General features: G+C 42.5%; 1 protein-coding gene across 1 annotated transcript; it reads left to right on the forward strand.

Moving 5' to 3' along the window:
* The first annotated feature begins 277 nt into the window (after window positions 1-277).
* Window positions 278-8,066, forward strand: SLC30A1 (solute carrier family 30 member 1). Its single transcript, XM_069233934.1, has 2 exons — window positions 278-1,311; window positions 5,201-8,066. Exons 1-2 carry the CDS (start codon window positions 714-716, stop codon window positions 6,094-6,096), a joined length of 1,494 nt encoding a protein of 497 aa, XP_069090035.1. The 5' UTR covers window positions 278-713; the 3' UTR covers window positions 6,097-8,066.
* Window positions 8,067-14,259: the final 6,193 nt, after the last annotated feature.

Consider the following 14,259-nt stretch of genomic DNA (forward strand, 5'->3'; position numbering starts at 1 on the left):
AGAACCTTCTATTTGAACGACACTACGACCAACCAATGAGGAGCATCGTGCCTACCGGCGACTCACAGCTGATGCGCACGTCCCACTATACCGGAAATGCATGCGGAAGACAAGACCCAATCAAATACGTGCGGCTTCCGACTTGAGACCAATCGGAATCGTTCAACGTCACGGTCGCGAGGGTGCCGGCGCAACGCTATCCCTGCTATTGGTTATGAACTTCCACCAATGGCAAGACGAGAAAACGAAAAGGCACCAATGGATTTAGTTTTTAGTGGGCGGACCCAGGCGGCTGCCTGGTTCCGTGTGGAAAAAATTCCGGTCTCGGGTGCAAAGTTATTTTTTTCCCTACTTCATGAGTGCCGGTTGCAGCAACCGAGTGCCATTGCTGAGGAGGGCCAACTGCTGCGAAGCCGCAAGAACTGTGTACGACTACGGGACTGTCGGGGCGCGAACACTCCTGTCGTAGTTACAGAGCCGGTGTAGTGAACGACAGAAACCTACAGCTTTGTGACGCCAAGAAGCCCTTCGTGACGTCATACGCCGGCCGTTGGTAGCTTCACTAGCGCTCGGCCGCCGCGGCCGGAAGACGCGCGCCCCGTCGGTCATGGCACAGACCCGGGGTGCGGAGCGGCGGCCGGTATAAATAAGGACTCTAGACGGAGCCGCGCAGTTCCCTTACCCCTCAGGGCCCCCCGTACTGCCGCGGCAGAATGGCGTGCAGCCCGCACATGGTGCCGCTCCTGTGCATGTTGACGCTGACCTTCATCTTCTTCATTGTGGAGGTGGTGGTGAGCCGCCTGACCTCCTCGCTGGCCATGCTCTCGGACTCGTTCCACATGCTGTCCGATGTCATCGCACTGGTGGTGGCCCTCATCGCCGTGCGCTTCGCCGGACGCACCCAGGCCACAGACAAGAACACGTTCGGCTGGATCCGCGCAGAGGTGATGGGCGCGCTGGTCAACGCCGTCTTCCTGACGGCCCTCTGCTTCACCATCGTGCTGGAGGCCATCGAGCGCTTCAGCGAGGCTCACGAGATCGAGCAGCCGCTGGTGGTGATCTGGGTGGGCGCCGGCGGACTGCTCGTCAACCTGGTGGGGCTGTGTATGTTCCGCGGGGGAGCCGGCCACGGCCACTCGCACGGCGGTGGAGGGGGCCACGGGCACTCTCACGCCCCCAAGAAGAGCCCCCAGAAGCGGGAGAGGAGCGCCGGCGACGGGGAGGCCATCGACCGGGAGGAGACCAACACCCTGGTGGGGAACAGTGGCTCCAACGGGGTCAGCAGCGCCCAGAATTGTGCCGGAACCAACGGTGTGTATGACACGAGAGGGACAACTCGTAGGGTGGGTAGGGCATCAGGTACGACGAGTTGGAAACGGAGTCAGGGTAATATGGTTTGAATCCTGAAGATGACACATCTCCTGATCAGTACTGTATAGAATAGATGATGCACCCGCGGTGCACGACGGCAAAGGGGCATGAGTGACACTTAAGGTGGTTAGAACTGACAGGAATATTACATCGTCACCTGTGTTGCAGTCATAAGACGTGCACAGTGTGGCCACTAAATCTTGGTTCACGAATACCGGGCATACGTGTGAGCTCAAAGGGGTGGGGTTGTGCGTAATCACCAGTAAATACAAGAGTATGTAGATGATTGGGAAATTGGGACTCGTATACGTTTAAGGTATCCCCGATTGAGGCAGGTCAATATTACTTACCATAAGTCACCCTTACACTATTTGTTAGCTCTCATATAATGGACAGTTTAATTTCCAGCCTTCGCCAGAGGGCATCTGTCAATATGATGCCCAAAAGAAGAGGCTGGAATCACGTGAGAGCAACCCTTCTACTACATTGCGGAGACACTTTTGTGTGTACCTTGAAATGGGGAAAATCCGCGGTGTCTGGGAAAGGGGGCTCGTTCGGTGTGGAGGGGAGAAGACGTTCTTGGTCGGGTGTTCTCGCATTTCATCCGCACCGGTCTATCCATGATGCCTTGCCTTTCCTGTTCGGTTCTCGTTTTCTCTTTAATATCACTCCGTTTGTGGCAGAGGATTTAGAAAACAGAAGTGTTTGTTACGATTTCTGTTGAGAGAAAGTTGCACCAGTCAACTCATATTTTTGTGTTAAAGAATATAGTTTGTGACTTGTTGGTCATTTGATCACACGTCATGCTCACGATTGTCATACAGCTAAAATTTCCGTATCACTTCTTGTGTTTTATTTTACTTTAGTAGCCTGCAAATTACACTGCTCCAAGGGTTACACAGAACAGTGTGTGTAACTCCATGTGCTGTTTAGAGAAATTAATATTTTTTTTGTAGCTTCACGAACGTTTAGTGTTCCTTCAGGCTTTCATGAACTGAAAGACTTCCAGATACTTAGGTCCTATAAAGGGAATAGTATGTTTTCTCGCACTGAAAATATTTTTTTGGTTCTATGCAGATGTAGTTTTCATAACATTTTTTAAAAATAATTTAATAATATAACATTTTTATTGTGCATTACAAAACCCATGTCACCTCTCAGATGTCATTATCGACAACCAGATGGAAAAAAGAAAGTTGTTTTGGTCCTGGTTGGTCGCTCTACCATATTACTGGAGCTGCATATATCGGATTTTACTCCGAAGGTCCATACGTCTTTGCTGTGCTGGCTTTTTCTCTAGTCAGTGTAGTATTTCCCGTGGAAAGTAAATGTGCGTGGAAGTTTGATAGCTTGCAGATTTGGGAACATGCTGGTCAACTATATAGACTATTTGATTACTGTCCAATGTGTGTTAGTTCTGGCTGAAACATTCGTCTGTCACGTATCATGAGGTAAATGGTGTTGTGGGTATTGTGATAACCAGCTGTATGTTACACATGTGATGTGGTGGATACACCTGTAGTATTCAGTTTGAGGTCTATGTATTCACAGTGCTGTTGTGAGCCACATGCTAGCCTGTGGCTGTTCTCGGGTATGTGTTTTGGCCAGTATATTCTGCTGGCAGTTTTTTGTGTGTTGTGTATTTTTGTTTTATTGGTCAATATACTTCTATGCACGTGTAATGGGCTGTTGTGTGGTGTACTTGGATAGTATCGGGTGTATGTGTCACATTTTCTGATATGTTAGTATAAGAATGTTCAATGGGAGGACATTAGACCACAAAAGATCCATGGTCTCAATTAGTCAGTAGCACGCATCTTCTTTTTCATTCCACCCATAGATTGATATTACCCATGGTTATCTTTAGAGTTGGTTGCAAAATTTGTTTGGGCTGGAGCTGTTGCAAACATTTGTCTTCAAACATGCATTCTATTCTCGGGTACAGCAAAGCTCGTACATTCAATATATTACAACTTTGAACCAAACGACTGTCATGTCTGTAGACACAAGTACTTTTTATTTTTATCATATTTATTCTGTTTGTAAGGCTGAAATTCTTAAACAAGACTTCTATTAACAGGTTTATCGGGTTTCAAGAGGAAAAAACAAATAACTTTATACTTCTCCTTCCCTGGAGCTCCAAGAGTAACATTCTAAGACTTCTTTAGGCAACTTATTATATTGAACATGCAATCTAGCAATAAAATGGCCTGTTTTCCTCCAATATCTCCACACTGTTGTAGAGGAATCCATCCTTATATTCTCAGTCATTAATCTTTTCCTGAATGTGTCTAATAAGTGGGAGTTTCTACGGTCCTCAATGAAACCATAATGGGGGACAACGTAGGTGGGTTCTTTTGTTAGTAGACTGGACACTACCTTGGCACACCTCCTTGAAGACATTTTAGTTTTCTTTCACTTCTCTGAGGTGACTGTTAGTGGCTTTTATAAAATCCCATGGTTTTGGTTGTACTTGTCCAACGATGCCGTTTGTATCTGTCAAAGAAAGTCCCACAACGTAATAAAGTTGCATTTATCTGTAATATGAATTCACCATTACTGGCATCGTCATTGAATTCATAAAGCATGCCCCCGTCCCTAGGGAGGTCAGCCATAATGATAGAATCATAATTCAAGAAAAATCCACTATATAAACAAGCCTCCAAATGAACTGGTTGCCAGTGGTCTGTGCACTGTATTCTGCGCATGTGGTGTTCTTCTTGGAGTGCCTCAAAAGGGATGGGTAGTTTGAATGAAGGCCTTATAATTAACAGTTTTATCAGTGTGGGCGTTTGTGCACCTTATTTGAAGCACATGTTGAACGTCACCAAATGCCACTAAATCAAGTCTGATGTCGTTGCACTCTAAGGTAGATCTTTTTAGACAGCCATCATTCTACCTTATCTTTTGTAGTGGGTTTACTTGGTTGCTGTTGGACTAGCCTTAAGAGAATTCTCATAAACTTGTCTTGGCAAGTGGTGACCCACAAAGAGAATGCAGTAAGATGTAACTAAGATTATACCATCCAATAGCATTCTTGAAGATTCAAATTCTCTATTTTCCTTATGACATTTAGGAATCCATTGACTTGAGGTGTCATTTCAGAGCACACCTCTCTCGTATTGACCGCTTTGTGGGTTTAGCTGTTGTTCCACAAACGCACAAGAGTTTACAAGAAAAAAAAGTGGCAAGTCATCCTGTCTTCCCCATTGGCATAATGGAAATGATAGATCATTGACTGTCCTTCCGTTATTCAACATTGTCCCCTGCGAACTTTAATATGTTTGCACCAAGTAGTCACTGACCTGTGATCCACAGAGTCTTTGCTTGAACTTCTTTAGTTAGGTGAGATCTTCTAGACAACATTAGAATATGAAAAAGCTAAGATGCAAAGTATATCCGTTATTTATGCAAGTTTTCTTCAACAAATTAATTATTATTTCTATGAGACCCTTTTTAGTAGGATGCAAATTCAAATATTGCTTTCCTCCTGTTGACTCATAAGTATTTGAAACTAAGGCTTCCCTTTTCTTAGATGGCCTTCTGTGCATCTGGCAAGAACTTTGTGCATGGGAATGTTTCTCCTTTTTTGCCTAATCTTCAACCCATCAGTTTTGTTATCTGGATAAACGCGTTGAGTGTAAGACACTGGAAAGCACACTGCAGAACCCAATTTAACACCTTTAAACTAGGGGCTATATGAATATTTAATGAACTGTTTCAGGGGTGCTTCGAGTACATATATGTATTTTATGAACTGCATATACTTCAGTCTTCATCTTTAAAGCCCAAACAGTGGATGTTAAAATATTTCACCTTTTCTTTGCAGGTGACCCAAAGAACTGTGTGGATCTTAAACTAAATGGAAACATTGTTCACGAAGATAACTCTGTGGAACTGGACGATACCAGCTCACAACTTAATATGCGTGGAGTTTTTCTACATGTCCTTGGTGATGCACTAGGATCGGTTATTGTTGTTGTCAATGCCACCATTTTTTACTTTGTTTGGAAGCAGTGCCCCCCTGATTTGCCATGCACCAACCCCTGTGTGAATGATCACTACAAGGATCATGTACATCCGTATGTAAATCATACTGCTGTGGGTCTGCCATCCAACGAATCAAATCATGCCTATCGCGAGGCTGGCCCCTGTTGGGTTTTGTATTTAGATCCATCCTTGTGCTTGATAATGGTTTGTATACTCCTGTATACAACATTTCCGTTACTGAAGGAGTCTGCCCTCATTCTTTTACAAACTGTTCCAAAGCAAATTGATATTCATTCTTTAAGTCGGAAACTAGGTGACATTGAAGGAGTTGAAGCTGTTCATGAGCTGCATGTTTGGCAGCTTGCTGGCAGCAGGATAATTGCAACTGCTCACATTAAATGCCATGATCCTCCCTCTTACATGGACGTTGCAAAGCGCATAAAAGACTTCTTTCACAATGAAGGCATCCATGCTACTACCATTCAGCCAGAATTTTCAAGTGTGGGTTCGGAATTAGGAATTTCTTCATGTGAACTCCCCTGTAGAACTCAGTGTGCGTTAAAGCAGTGCTGTGCAGGAAAGAAAGTGAAAAAGACTGGCTTATCTGCTCCTGCTGACTCTGAGAGCATTAACGAATCTCCAAAAAGTTTCAGAGGAAGGACTAATACTGGAGAACACGAAACTGCAGTTGTCATAATCAATAGCGAGGAAAAGCAATTTGAATCTTGTTTATAAATGAAACATTTGTGAGGTTTGTTTTGAAAAGTACATTCTTTCCATAGAATGTAAATTTACTTTTCGTGTCACTTTGCCAATTCTAAATGCAGGTAGAATTCTCTTGGTAGTGGTTCTAACTTTGTAATGTCATGCATATTTTGTTGGTATTATAGGTGCAGCTGTGCTGTAGCCCGGGCTTGCTGCTATTTCAGCTTCTGAAACAGCTGGGGAAATGGCCAACCAAGTGATGACAAACATTTCAAAGGTTTATATGGCATAGCATTGATTTACGTGGTTAAATAAATCTGAATGTAATTTGTGTAGCTGGAATTTCTTACGCTTTTTTTCCTTTTTCCTCCTTCCAAGGTGAGACCTGCCTGCGCTTTATATTTCTCAGCATATTTCTGTGTGGGTAGTCTACATATCCTTTACTGAGTTTTTTTGGAAATTGCTTTAATTTATCAACGTAAATGTTGCATAATTGTGGCACTGCTGCATGTCCATTTTGAAATGGAAATCTGAAGCCTTTTGGCTTTTATTTTTTACAGTTTAAGCTGTACTACTTCTGTAGTACTCTGCACACAAAACCAGCAGATAGTTGAACATTTTGTATAATACACCGTTTCCACTCTAGATTTTTAAAATTATCTGAAAGGCATATTCTGATGCTTTTCTACTGTCATTTTTGCACAGTATAATTTATAGTAAAACACATAGTAATACAGTGTAAAGCATTTTCTAATGCTTAGCTAAATCTCAGTCTAGGGTACCTACTATTGTAGCACTTGGAAGAAAAAAACTTGCAGACCTGCAAGTGCCCATCTCTGGAGTGGAAGGTTCACTCGTAACTCCCTTCTGGTTTACAGGGAAGAGAACAACACAATTCTTTCTTTGATCCAGTTGACCCGTTGTAAGGTTCATCATTTTAATGAGTCTTGCAGATAACAGTATTGGCATTAAAAATCTATTAATGATGCCTTGGCTGTTGGCATGGCTTCTGGTCAAATGCTTGATACTAGTTGTCTGGTAAGTTAGATTCATGAGGGTTATCCACCGCCCCCTTGAAAAAGATGTTCCTAAAGCAAATGCTTCTCAGTTATCTATTGTTTTGTTAACTTATTTAATGAGTTATTTTGTTTTGCTAGTGTTTTTTTTTTTTTTTTTTCTTCATTATTTTAATGTTTGAAATGTCGTCCCTTTTCTAGGAGCAGTACATATACGTAAGGCTATTGACGCCTACTACCCGCCTGTCTATGGTTTTTCCTAAAAGTCAGACCATTTATTGCCACAACATGAGTATTACGTCTTGTAGCCTGAAATGAATGATGTGCTACCTTGTTGGGAATTCGAAAAAATGTGTTCAATTCAGTCATTAGACAGTTATCTTCCGACAAAGGGATCTTTCGAGGTTTCGTTGGTGGAGGGGCGTGGGCATCATTTACATTCCTTTTTTGTAGAGAATTGATGGAAAGGGGAGGGTTTTTGTGCATCCTTTTTCTATACAGAATTGGGAGAGTATCTAAATTTAAATGTTTAATCCTCTAATCAAGTACAAACATTTGTTACCTGAGCATTAGCCTTGAATGTGCTCTTAAATGTGTTTACTTGTATTAAAAGTTGTTTCATTTTCCCCCTCAAGGTATGCTTTCATAGTTTGTTCTCTAATGTGAGCTTCTACATTCAAGTGCACTTTATTGAATTAATGTACAATTGGTGTGAAAGCTCATTATTTTCTGTAGCTTGAATCATGTTTTAATTCCATCGGTGGCTGTTCAGCCTGGCATCTGAACGCGGAAACATTAAATTCAAATATGCCCAATATTGTTTTCAGTCAAGTTTACAGCACACACAGAATGTAATGAGATTACCATGATGTATCCTGGGATCGAAACTGCTGTTTATACTGTAACTTGTATTGTGTGTATTCCTGAACTACCGTAGAACATCACAATAAAGAACAAAGGCCTCCTTTGACCTTCAGAGTCTAAGCTGGTATCTGTGTTCATTCTTCACACATCTTTTGGGAGCAAATGTATATAGGAAAGCTTGCCATTTTCAAGCACCAATAGTATCAATGTATGTTTTTTTTTTAGTGCTAAATAAAATTAACTCACAGCCAGAACACTGGCACAAATCTATACCTTTGGGCTACAAAAAACATATTTTCCGTTCATGGACATGTCTTAAAATGCCCTACTTTATCCTCCTGCATCTTTTCCTACTGAACATGTTTGGAAACCTGTCCTTCACTAGCCAAGAACAGAAACCACATTTTAAGTTCCAAAACTATCTTGCATGTGCACATTCCACTGCAGTTTTGTCATCGTCCTTATTCAATCATTTTCCCACACTAGTGCCCCGCCTTTCCTGTTCCGCCCAGTAGTTAAACCTCATTGCTTTTACACCATGTATTTTAACTGAAACCAAACTAGTATTGTCTTTTGGTTGAGCCATCTTTTTTTCTACAACCTCCATTCTAGCAGAGTCTTGTTAGAGTGATTCTGCATGCATGCGTACCTTTGGGTAGTAGACTAATACTGCGAAGGGCCATTCCATTGCTGTATGGGGCATGCCTCAATCTGAAGCCTTTACCTCAAATCAAATGACCTGTAAGGCTTCCAAAGTGATCTTATTTGTGGTCATGACAAATCGTTGCTAACGTTTTATAGTTTTGGTGTCTCTTTTTGAAGGGATACAATAAGGCTTCTCTTGCCTTTTTGCTTTACATAGAAAGGCCAAAGCCTGAGAGTTTGCATCGTATCAGAATTGCTCTATTTTTCTTTCACTTGGTCAATGCAGCATCCGTACTGGCAGTTTGCAGAATTTAAAATTAAGGAAGCTCTTGAAGTGTCATGTCAAGAAAATGCTGAAGAATTTTTGTTCTGGCTTGCAGAGGATAAAAAGGCAGCTTTGCAACTACTTCCTATTGGTAAGTATTTGCTGATCTCATGTCAAGATCCAGCCTCCGGTCCTCCAGTTATCTATCGCTGAGTCTGAACTCTAACCCATCTTGGCTTCAAGAGTTCCACTTATACTGTTATTTATACAATTGACTGGTTAAACCCAGTCTCCATCTGCTCATCAAAGGATATACTACCGAGTGGTGGTTTCAGAGGCCTCCTGCTTTCAAGTACTTTCTTTTGCTCGGCTTCGAATGTGGATTCTCTGTCAGGACTGGAGGTTTCGGATTATGCTTCTCTTTACTTGCCTTTTAACAGCAGCCAATCAAACAACAAACTTTAAACTACATATCCCATGATCCTTTGTCCCTTCTGACCCCTAGCTACAGTATCCCTAAAAATATCTATCATGCAAAAGTCCTTCCTCTTTCTTTGCTGCTTTAGTAGTCGTTTTAAGTGTTTTTTCCTTCATGCTACATGACTTTATAGTGTATCAATATTGATTACTGCAGATTGCAGGCAGGTAGTGCTTTCGGCAACGCTTCCGCCCGCTGTGTTTATTTTAGGTTACTTCAACATTCCACTTATATACACTGAGATAACAGACTTTCTAGCATACACCTCATTTCCAAGCTAAGTCTGTCACCTGCACTGGACTCGTGTCCCAAGTTGGCAGTTCAATCCAAGGAGGAGAACGCACAGGAGAGGTATTGGTGTGGGCTCAGCGAGCCATTTGTATTTTGGGAAATGCAAACTGTGTGCTATGTCCATCGAACAGAAAAATTAGTTTTTAATGCATATTGACCCCAAGTTGATGGAGATGGCCTCCACAGAGGCAAGAACTTTGTTGGACGATCTTTTGTTTGGAGGCAAGTTTGTGAAAGACTTAAGAAAATACTTGTCGACTTTCACAGCTTGGATAAGGCTTAAACAACTATTAAAAAGGTTATTAACAGTGGCCTTTTTACTGGGACTGGATGCTTCCGAAGCCAATCGCCTGGCTGGGGCAACAATCAGGCTTCCAGAGGCTACCAAAGAGGCAGAGGTTTCTCCTCAGGATCATCCTCCTTTTATCCTTCCCGCAACAGAGGAGGGTGCAGACATGCCCAAAGAGGTTGATATCGAGGAGGTGCTTCAACCGCCGATTCCTCTTATGCAGATAAGCATGATTCCAGATTCAGGAGCGTTGGTTGGGGGAAGGATTCAGGGGTTTTAACGTCAGTGGGAGCTGATTACTCAACACCCCTAGGTATTGCAAACAATTCAGGGAGGCGGATTGGAGTTTTATTCAACCCCACATCAGAGCTCCCTCAACCCCCTTTCCATTTTTCCTGAACAGAAAGCTTTTTCGCCGACAAAGAGCTGCAGTCTTCGCGCACAAAAAATGCTATTTTTCTCACTACGCCACATCCTCAGGGTTTTGTCAGTATGATAGTTCTGAAGCAGAAAAAGGACAAAGGCTTTAATTTAGTCCTTAGGGCAGATGTGGTCACTTGGAAATGAGGGGTGACAAAGTCCTGTGTCCTGGTGGAAATCACCAAGGATTTTGGCACTATTGTCTCCAACACCAGATGTCTGTGACGGTGGAGTATATTCCGGGCCGGAACAATGTCATCCCAGATTGGAACTCTCGTTTTCGGAGGGATTCCAGTGATTGGAGTCTTTCACCATGTATTTCATCAACTGACTGTTCTTTGGGGGACCTTTTCAGATAGACCTGTTTGCGCCCAGACTGAACTTCTCGGCTTCAAATCTTTTATTCTTGGAGGCCTAATCCGCAAGCAGTGGCTTCGGATGCCTTCCTTCAATCTTGGACCCCAGGTCTGATGTATGCGTTCCTTTCCTTCTCAGTGATACAGAGGGTATTAACGCAAGTGCGACGCCAGAGAGCAGACATGGTCCTGATAACCCGTGTTGGAAAGCGCAGTCATGGTTTCCTGGGGCACGGACTTGTGTGCCTCAGGTGAGGATTGCCTTTCCCGGCTCTCCTGTCGGATCTGGTAGGCCTTCCACATGTACTGGTGGTTCAGGGGCTCTTGTCCCTCATGGCCTGGAGAATTTCAGGAATTGTTGGCAAGTGCCCAAAGTGTTGAAGGACGCTATGTTTTTCTTGTCCTCTTCCTGGTCCCCCTCTACTCACAAGAGATATGAGGCTGTCTGGCAAAGGTGGGTTTGTTGGTGTTACGAACAGGATTTGGGTTCCGTGGGTGCTGGAGCATATATGATTGTGAATTTCCTTTCGGATTTGGCTGGGCAGGGCCTAGCCTATTGGACGGTTAATAGCTTTAGATCTGTGATTTCATCAGATCATTCCTTGCTGGATGTTAAGCCTGCTGGGGAACAACCTTTTAGTTTGTAAGGTTCTCAGAGGTATCAGATTGGTACGTCCACCACAACCATGATAATCCTCCTTGTGGGATGTGGACGTGGTTCTAAAATCTTCACCATCGCCATTCAATGCGCAAATCAGCAGTAGGAATCTGAACTGAAACCTGATTCAATTATTTTAATGGCCTTAAGGCGAAGACATGCGTTGGGTGCGGAACCCACTGATCCTCCAGATCGGTACAGAAAACTGATGGATGTCATTGGCAAGAAAATGTGTGGCATGGCCTCTACCCATTTAAGGAACACCAACTTGGCTGTGTTGTTAGGCAGATACCACTTCAAGACATGGGATGACATGAAAGCATTCATGTCTGACTTGCCAGGTCACAGACAGCAGGGTTTCTTGATTTCTAATGTCTAATCAATGGATCCATGCTGCAGTGGACTTGGTTGAACTTTCAGCTACTGCTGTCTGTCACAGCATCTCTTAGAGGTGAACATTTTGGCTGAGACTCATCACTGAAACCTGACGCCCGTTGAAAAATCGCAATTCTGTAGTTTTCAGGGTCCTCTCTTTTTGGCCAGCATACTGAGGAGATGCTTCGTATAAAAAATAAATAAGGAAACGCTAAAAGCAGTTGGCCTTGAAGAGCAAATGAAGTTATTCAAGCAGCAATACAAAACCAGAGACAAACAGTTTTATTACCATAGAGTTCAAACCGCTAGATGGCCTTATTACTCGCAGCAACAACTGCAATCACAGAGGCCTTACCCAGGCATTTACCAGAAAAGGAGATCCCCCTCGATCGAACCCTACTTAGACCAAGGGCAAAAACTCACAAAAGAAACCATGAGGAACAAACACTCCCTTTGCAGTTTCCCAGTCCTGTGGGAGGAGTTGTGAAATTCTTCTTCAAAGTGTGAAAAAACACGGGATGGGAATTGATTATCATTCAAAATGGATATGCAATCCAGTTAAAAAAAAAAAAAAAACATGCTGCCAGCTCCTCCATCACGTGTCACAACTGCCCATCTAGCCTATCTATTATAAGAAATGTCTCTCCTACAGAAAAGAGCAACAGAAAAAGTCCTCCTGAATCGGATCAACAAAGATGTCTCTTCTTCTTCAGAAGAAGTGTCATTCAGAACAATTTTGGCCTATGCTGGGTCTCATACTCCTCAACAAATAAATCAAAAAACAAAAACAATGTCACTTGACCTAATATTTCCACATGTTAGAAAAGACTATTTTCTTTTTGCTGTGGACCTTCGGGATGCATACTTTCATATTCCATAAGCTCATCATCCCAGACAGGTTCTTAGATTTTTAGTACGCTGTGCTTCCTTTCCATCTAAAATCAGGCCAAATAGCGGCGCATCTAAGGAAAAAAAGGCATTTTTCAGTTTTAATACTTAGGCGATTGGTTGATAACACCAGGATCTCTTGACAAAATAAAGACTTGCAACCACAACAAAACTATCAAAACTACATTTTCAAGTCAAAGTAGAACAATCGATCTCCACACCAGTCCAGTGACACACAAAAGGAAACAGTGTTTCCTTCAGAGAAGAGTGTCATCTATTTAGACGAAGTGTGTGCACCTTCTACAGCAAGTCAACCCATCTGTTCGGCAGATAGCTTCTCTTCTAGGTTCAATGGCATCCTGTATTTTCATAGTCCAGAATGCACGTCTGTACATAAGTATTCTTTTTTTTCTACCTTCTCTCAACTACAAAGACCTAATGATGCAAACAGACCACTATAATATACTATGTAAACAAACCAGGTGAAATAAGTTCAAGACAGTTATCATTACAAGCTCAAACATTGTGACATTGGGCTCTGGCTAGAGGATTATCAATTACAGCTTTCCACATTCAGAGAATCCAGAATGTAGAAGCGGCTTTTACAGCTGTTTCTCTGAAGAAAATCCCAAGCGGTTTCTTGATGAGGTGAAATCGCCTAATATGACCATCTAAATCTTCCAGAAGATTGTGTGAACGTTTTAGAGCATCCTAATCCTTGAAGTGGAAGCATTTCGGTATATGGTGTTGTAATAATAGCCATTACCCTATTAAGTTACATGAGAATGTCATCCTTCTGCACTTACTTCACTTGGCCAGGTTAGGCCTGCAATTATCATCTACTAAGGTACGCTTAGCAGCCATTACTGCATATTGAAAATCGCCAATGCAGCATTTTTTTTTCTTTTTCCAATAGTCCTGTAGTCAGAGATTTTTGGTAAGGATTGTAGAAAGTTTTTCCTCCAGCTGGGAGACCCTCTCCTCCTTGGGATTTGAACTTGGTATTTTCAAAACCGATGGGATTGCCATTTGAACCCATCCATAAGTCAGTGTTGCAACACTTGTCATGGAAAACAGTTGTTTTTTATAGTCCGTATATTAAAAAAAAAAAAAAAGACATGTAGAGTTTAATGAGTTGCAGGCTCTGTCTTCAATAGGACCTTTCACAATAGAGTTGTTCTACGTGTGCTTCCTTCCTTTTACTTAAAGTATTACATTTTCATATTAACCAGTCTATCACTATTCCTAACTTTTTTTCCTAACCCTTCAACTGCAGCAGAGAGAACTTCACAATCTCTTAATGTTAAAAGGGTGCTGTGTTTCTGTCTAGATAAGTCAAGCACAAGGAAGTCAACACATCATTAAAAAAATTATGGATCTTTAAGATCGGGATTGGGTACCTCTGGACAGTCTAAATCAAGATAGATAGTCTCAAGTATCCCTCTATGCTACCAAGTTGCATAGAAATCTTTACCAGGATACATAAAGCTCAGTCTACAATGGAAAAAGCACCAACCACAGCTTGGATCAGAAGAGTGATTTCAGCTGAGGAGCTCCCTTGGGCTTCCAAAGACTGGGTTCTTGGTGGTGTGGGTAGAGGCTTTCTCCACCCTGTCAGGGATCCAGGGCAGTTTAATGAAGGCAGAGG

Source organism: Pleurodeles waltl, chromosome 5 (assembly GCF_031143425.1).
Source record: "Pleurodeles waltl isolate 20211129_DDA chromosome 5, aPleWal1.hap1.20221129, whole genome shotgun sequence".
Taxonomy (NCBI): domain Eukaryota; kingdom Metazoa; phylum Chordata; class Amphibia; order Caudata; family Salamandridae; genus Pleurodeles; species Pleurodeles waltl.

Coding starts and splice junctions, on each gene's coding strand:
- SLC30A1 (XM_069233934.1), top strand. CDS start 714: ATGGCGTGCAGCCCGCACATGGTGCCGCTCCTGTGCATGTTGACGCTG. Junction 1,312..5,200: donor GAATTGTGCCGGAACCAACG/GTGTGTATGACA, acceptor TTTTCTTTGCAG/GTGACCCAAAGAACTGTGTG.